The sequence below is a fragment of the Idiotropiscis lumnitzeri genome, chromosome 11 (assembly GCF_059441095.1).
Source record: "Idiotropiscis lumnitzeri isolate Australia: NSW breed Sydney's pygmy pipehorse chromosome 11, RoL_Ilum_1.0, whole genome shotgun sequence".
Taxonomy (NCBI): domain Eukaryota; kingdom Metazoa; phylum Chordata; class Actinopteri; order Syngnathiformes; family Syngnathidae; genus Idiotropiscis; species Idiotropiscis lumnitzeri.
Genome location: NC_142401.1, coordinates 6,409,167 through 6,416,023, shown reverse-complemented (window position 1 = coordinate 6,416,023; position 6,857 = coordinate 6,409,167). Strand labels below are relative to the sequence as shown.

Below are 6,857 nucleotides of genomic sequence, written 5' to 3'. Positions count from 1 at the left end.
GTCATCTTTTTTTCATAAGAAAGTAATACATCAAAAGTGAATGACAGATACCCTCCACACACAAAAAAGGCACTGTTGAATTAGTATACATTTATTTTATGTAAATGAGGCGAGAAACATCTTCACAGCAGGAACAAGTGGCAGGAAACAACTACAAGGAAGAAAAGCAAACATTTCTCAGAAAGATAGTGAGTGGCGCTGCTTTTGTGACACAAGGCGCAAGCGGCGGGGCGCTGACCGGCTTTTACTCTCCAGATGGCCGCACGCTCTCGAAGATTCCGGCTTCCCGCATGGCGTTGAACTCCTTGGTGCCGTCGTACTGCTTGTAGAAGTCGGCATAGGCTTGCTTGCGTGGCTCTGTTACTGTGTACTACACACATATACAGCAGCATTGATTTGTTTTCTTGAGTTGCTTGAACACAAGACCAAGTTGTGCCGAGGCCAAAATGTGGCAAGGCTCAAAATGCACACCATCCAGTAAAATTTGTTAGGGTGTGAGGCCTACCAATAACATCAAAGTAGAGCTGCAACTAACAATTATTTTAGTAATAGATTAATGTAATTTTTTTTGTTGATTAATCAATTAATCTGATTAAAAAAAAACACATTTTAATTCCTATCTATTTATTTTAAAACACAGAATTATTTTAAACTGTAAGTGCAGAAAAATCAACATAAATCATCACATCAATATCATGTCGGAAAATATTAAAAAATATTGATCATTGTTTTCCCAACATAAAAGCAAATGTTAAATTTTGATTTGACACAAATATGCTTTCATACAGGAATACAGAAATGGGAGAGTAATTTTATAATTAATTTGATAATCGCTGAGGTTTTGATTAATCGTTGCACCTCTTTAAAAGTGTTATTAGACCAACCAACAACTGACAACTGTTAGTAATCGTATTAGATTGACTTTATACAAGAGTATTTGACTGACCAGTAACTGAAAGCGGTTTGTGTTAGACGGACCATTGATTTGTTTGTGAGTCAGTCAACTTGTGCAACTCTTTGCAAACAACTGAGAAGGCAAATGTGCCATTATGTGTAATTAGAGCGGTCAATGCGTCACCTTGAAGGCGACGGCTGCCAGGATAGACAAACCGAAGGCGATGGGCAGATGAAAGCGCAGGCGCTTTCCCAGCAAGCCTCGCATCACCGGCTTGGCCAGCGACATCTCCAGCACCTGGATGAGAGAGTGTGGGGAGGAAAAAAAAACAGTACCAGTGAGACCGAATAAGAACTCAGAGCTGTTAGCAATACCATTTACAACTTCCGGTGAGTGAAATTAATGAATTCAGTCACTGAAGATAGAATGGAAAGCTGCAATGAGCTGAATGAGCAATAACTTGAATTTCTTTTTGGACTGACCAATAACTGCAACTAAGATTTGTAACTAAACACTGTTCTAAGGCTACTAGACCTACCAATAAATATCTGTTTGTATTAGACTTGTAAAATTTCATTGCCCTCCTGGGGGTTAGATGGTTACAATTTTCAACTGTGGGAATATGAAGCTCTTTGAGACTTTTCAGTGATTAAGGCCTATATAAATACATTTGACTTGAAGTAAAACAAATCAAATGGTGGACAATAAGTACAAAAACTAGAACCAACTCGCCCTTTTCCTTTAATAATTATTTCAGTTCAACCAGCACTGTTAAAAACGGGTGACTTGAACGCAACATCGACGACCTCACGACAAGTGGCCAATCACACGTCGCGGTCAAGTGAGGTCAACATGGCACTTCCGCTAACAAATGAGCAGTGAGCACTTACATGTAAACACCTTGAAATTAACAAGAACAAGAACATTTTTTGTTTATTTCAATTGCTTAGTGAATTATTTCTAGTCGATCTTGAATGAAAGTTTAATGTGCCTCACAGTTCAATTTATTGTTTTCATTTTATTTTCTGTTGTGTGCTGTTTGGTTCTTGCGTTAAGGTTTACACTTTGTTATACAACAATTATGTTTGAAAGTCTCAATAAAAAAAAAAAAAAAAGAGCATTGAGCACTTTCGGCGCACTATTGGCGTCATTGCGACAATTATTTTGGCAAACACCAAATTTAGAGACCGAGCCTCGACTTTTAAGCTTTAGTCAGTCTTTTGTTTGATTTTATTTATTTTTATTTTTTTGAAGTATAAGGAGGACAGCAACATGGTCTCGCCGGCTAGCAAGCGACCACTAAGAGAAGCTGAGCTAACAAGCAGGCAGGCTCACGAGAAAGTGAAAAGCGACGCAAATCCCGCAGATTTTTCAGCCCGACTGACTTTGGAGACGTGTGAAATGTTTACGAGTGGCCACTCGAAAGGTTTCAAGCGGGCACAATCGCGTCCAGTTGCACTCACCTTGTTGGACCTTGACGGGAAAAAGAGCAGCGGACAAGACTTGTGAGTCGGCGACAGTAGGCGGATGAGCTTTCCTTCTTCTTCTGCTTCCGCTACTTCTTTGTCGCTTTTTGTGGAAAGGCTTATGCGCGACACTGCCCCTAGAGGTACGGAACCTTACTGCAGTTGTCATTTTGCACTGGCGGATTTAGAGGGTTTGGCGCATTGTTGGCGACATCACGACAATTATTTACAGACCAAGCCCAATCGAATTTTTTAGCATCGACCTCTTAAGGAAAAAAACTGCACAACTTACTTTCTCTTCAAAGATTTATTTGAGGGATTATTGAGTCATCACATCAATTAATTCATCCATTACATATAACTTTGTAAACTAAAATGAAAAAAAAAACATAAATAAGAGACTAAAATATAACAGCTGTGAAAACTATGAAAAAAGATACCTAATATACAAAAGAATAAGAAACATAAGTAAGGTCTCCATCAAAATGGTAAAACCAAGAAAACGTGTAAGTCAAGTAAAAAAAAAAAGTTGTTTTGAGTGTTCCAGACCAATGTCTCCGCCTCGGTCAAATGACTCGTTTTGGGTTTGTTGACCAGGGCTGCCATTTTTAGGAGGCGGCGGCTGGTGGCACTCAGAAGTACGAATGATGTCACGGTAAGTAGGTCTCTCGTTTGTGGTCTTTGATGTTATTTTATTTTTTGAGTCAGAAGTCACTGAGGGCTGCTCTTGCAGATGAGGTGGTGTTTGAGGTACTTCCTGAAGCACTTGTCCCTCACACCATAAATGATGGGGCTGATGGCACGGGGCAGGATCTGCACAACGATAAAGCAGGCGAACAGCGAGTCCGAGTAGTTCTTGGGGAACCAGCGCAACAGAGACATCTTGACCAGACCCTCAGCGTACATAGTCATGCACAGCAGGACCTGAACGCCGTGCAGGGCGATGGTTCTACGAGCCTTCTTGGTGTCCTTGTTGGCAGTTTGAGCTGTGAATAGGATCTTGAAGTACATTATGAAGATGACCAACCACACGAGGACCATGTACACAATGTAGGTTACGTCCCGCTTATGGGCTAGCATAGGATTGGGAAAGGCGGTCTCTCTGAGGCAGAAGATTTTGGAGGAGAAGAACTCGCCGGCTCAGTAGCCAGCGTGACGAAAAGATCCGGAAAGGCTGAGATGAAGCTGGTGATCCAGATCAAGGCGATGATGACCATAGTCCTCCTGACTGTGCAGATGTTGGCGTGGTGAAGAGGAAGACACACGGCCACGTAGCACTCGGCCGCCATGCACGCCAGGTTGAGCGGCGTGTTCTCCGAGGTGATGACGGCCATTAGAATGAACGGGGCGCACACCATCACGCTGATCTTGTAGAGGATGTAGCTGACCACAAAGAGGATGACGCTGATGCTCATTTGGATCATGTCGTTCAGAACCAGGTGGAAGAACAGGATGTAGCGAGGGTTGAGGTAGAAGATCTGAACACAAAGTTGGAAAAAAATGCATTGGAATCCAAAGTGTCATGGAAAATCGGTGAAGAGTAAAACACTTGGGTGAGTTCAAAATATCTGCTTCAAACCAGGTTTCTACCTGATGCTTGCAGAAGGTGTAAACGAGGCTGATGTTGATGTAGTTGATCGACAGTCCGATGGTGAGCACCAGCACATTCTTGAGAACCGCTTTGCTGAACGAGTCTCTGTACTGGATGAGTTGGCTCCCGTTGGCTGCCGCCACCGCGTTCATATCATGGCCTACGCGCTACACAAACACAACAATCTCTTTTTGAAATCATCACTTGAGATCGGGCATGGCCCACTGAAGGAAAAAAATCAAGTCTGTATCCTCTTTCTAGGTAAATGGAATTGAATTTTCATTTGAGCAGAAAATCTTGTCCGAAATGTTCATTTATTTTCACCTAATCCCTTCTTTAAGGGGAAATAAGAAGTCCAATCTCTCACAAATGTGCAAATCCTCTTTAAGGGCTTACTGGTGCTTCCATTGACCTTTTTTTTTTTTAATTAATAGAAAATAAGATAAGGAGTTTGCATGTAAATAAATATTGAAACAGGTGCAAGTAAGTTCAGAGTAGAAGAGAAGATTAATGCAAGTAAATGTGAAACTAGTCTTCACAATTCACACAAATGGACACGAATCCTCGCTTTGGTTAACGACATCCATCTTTTTATTGTATTATATTGTCTTGGATGGGTGAGCATCAATTTATTCCATCCCCTTGTTCACAGATCAGACGGATTAGGAAGAAAAATATCCTACGCTGTCGTTGCACAGTTATAATTTCCAACATACGTGAAAAAAAAAATTGGTCTCAAATGCTCATAAATACAATATTTACATCCATATTCATACATAAAAGACAAAGAAGAATATAAATCTGCACCTGATTATTTCCAGGAACACTGAAAATCTTCATTTATGTCACAAACTACAGTATATCGTCCTGCGCACGAAAAGATATTGACATATAAGCGCAAATTATTCAGATAAGTTTCTATACAGTGATGGAAGTAGTTTAAATTGGTGGAGAATTTGTTTTTGGAAGCAGCAAATCCGCAGATTCATGGAGAGAGAGGAAAAAAAAAAAAAGGAAGTCAATACTTACATGCGCCAGCGGGGCCCACCTCTCACGCCACACGCGCCCTCCTGCCATCTTTTATACCCTGAAATGGATCATTCTACACACACACGCGCACATACATTCACACACACACTCTTAATGATGGTGTGTATAAACCAAAAAAGCAAAGCAATTTTTTACTTTAAGAAGACTACAACTCTAAGATGACTGTTTCACCTAATCTTTGTCCCAACGACGGTGCCGTTAAATTCTAAATAAATACATTTTTTTATAGACCCCAAAGGTTCGTGTGATAAATTAATTGTCAAAGAAGAATAGATTTTTGCCGTTATTATAGTTAAGTTTAGTGAGTTTTGTAAATGTAAAATGGAATTTAAGTTAGTTTTCTATTTTGTTTGTTTTTTTTTTTAAATCATTTTCGTTTTTATTTCATTTTGTTAAGGACAATGTTTTTTCAATGTCATTTTAGGTATTTCGTTTGGTTGTATGTTGTGCTTGAAAAGAATTGTTTTTGATGGTCAAAGAAAATCTAAATTGAAGGGGAAAAAAAAATCACTTTTTCAATGTTATTTTATAGTCTTGGTCTTCACCTGGACTCCGGCAAGTCTTGGATTTATCTTTTTTTCTAACTAGGTTTGTGTTGGGTGGGCCGCGGTTCGAGGGTCACGGTTAGTGTTTGGCTCTTATGAAAATTGTAACACAAAACGAGAAGTTGATTTAAGTACAAGTGTCATCATTCGCTGGCGTCGGGTGCAAACCTTACGTCTTCAAAAGTGTCACTTTTCAACCGACCAAATCAACCGCCTGTTTGTTGAGCCTCGTAGAAGAAGCCATTTTCTACTCTTTATACTCACACACTGATATGGAACTGCAAAAAAACAAAAAACATTTGCGACATAGCAGGTTTTTAACCACAGCAGCGAAATTGTACAAAAAGGCTCCTAGCCAGAACATAAAAGTTCCTAAACAAAATGTCAAGAAACTTGATTGCACACACATAACATAAACGTCAAAGTAACATCGTGACATGTTTTCCTCGTTTCACTAACGAGCTGCTTGACCTTCATTTGTCCTTTGTGGATTCATCAAGTCATCCAGTCGACGGTCCTGCGAGAATTCCCTCTGGCGTTTGACAATCCTCAGAGGGAAAGCGCCCTGAAAGGGCAAACTGACTATTTTGATGATGAAGATGAAGCTGATGATGATGACATCATCACACGGAACATCAACACTTCAGTTTCCTCTCCGGGTGGACTGTCATGCAAACAAACATACAGGAAGTCCTTATTTGGCAACTCTCAATCAATCAATCAGTCAATCCCGAGTTTGTGTTTTGTGGAGATTTGAATTGCCACTCGGGAGAAAATTCCACCAGCCGCCACTGCCAACGTCCACAAGCCAACGCACGCGGCAGGCCTTTAGTCACGCGTATCATCAATTATTGATTTGGTTGCATTATACGACTCGCTTTCATCAAAATCGATAATGACTTGATGCTAATCGTCTATTTACTGTTTCATTACTGCACTCCTACTAATCATCTTTTATTGACTTTGTGTTTAATCAATTATTTATTCCACTCAAATGTAATGTTGAATTAATGTGTGCTATATTGATTTTTTCAATGATGACACGTTTAGGAGGAACAGGTCGCAGTGTGCTTACTCTTATGTGGTGTGCAGAATTATTGATCAAATGAACAATATTGCACTGATGGAAGTTAAAAAGTATGTGCACCCGAACCCCATAATGCATTGCATTTTCTCAAACTGCGTGAAGGCTGCAAAAAGTAAGAAAATTAAAAATTGGGAATGAGTAAGGACGGACTGATGTGGAATTTCTTTCCTGATATTTGTCAGGATTTATTGCAGAAAACCGATTTATCAGCCGATTACTTTTG

General features: G+C 40.0%; 1 protein-coding gene and 1 pseudogene across 2 annotated transcripts; both read right to left on the bottom strand.

Annotated features, from left to right (window-relative positions):
- Positions 1-75: 75 nt before the first annotated feature.
- On the bottom strand, positions 76-2,522 carry cox6c (cytochrome c oxidase subunit 6C). The gene is made up of 4 exons (XM_088309666.1): positions 2,359-2,522; positions 1,079-1,192; positions 239-370; positions 76-151 (listed from the first exon to the last, which is right to left on the bottom strand). The coding sequence occupies exons 2-3, from the start codon at positions 1,181-1,183 to the stop codon at positions 245-247; spliced, it is 231 nt and encodes a 76-aa protein (XP_088165792.1). The 5' UTR covers positions 1,184-1,192; positions 2,359-2,522; the 3' UTR covers positions 76-151; positions 239-244.
- Positions 2,523-2,784: 262 nt separating this feature from the next.
- Positions 2,785-6,193, bottom strand: LOC148327051 (odorant receptor 131-2-like; annotated as a pseudogene). Its single transcript, XR_015845848.1, has 5 exons — positions 6,019-6,193; positions 5,721-5,825; positions 4,982-5,054; positions 3,952-4,119; positions 2,785-3,839 (listed from the first exon to the last, which is right to left on the bottom strand). The product of XR_015845848.1 is annotated as an odorant receptor 131-2-like (transcript).
- Between the last annotated feature and the right edge of the window lie 664 nt (positions 6,194-6,857).

Excerpts from the sequence above, each read along its gene's own strand:
- cox6c (XM_088309666.1), bottom strand. The coding sequence starts at position 1,183 with ATGTCGCTGGCCAAGCCGGTGATGCGAGGCTTGCTGGGAAAGCGCCTG. Across the intron at positions 371-1,078 it reads TGGCAGCCGTCGCCTTCAAG|TACACAGTAACAGAGCCACG; the intron begins GTGACGCATTGA and ends ATATGTGTGTAG.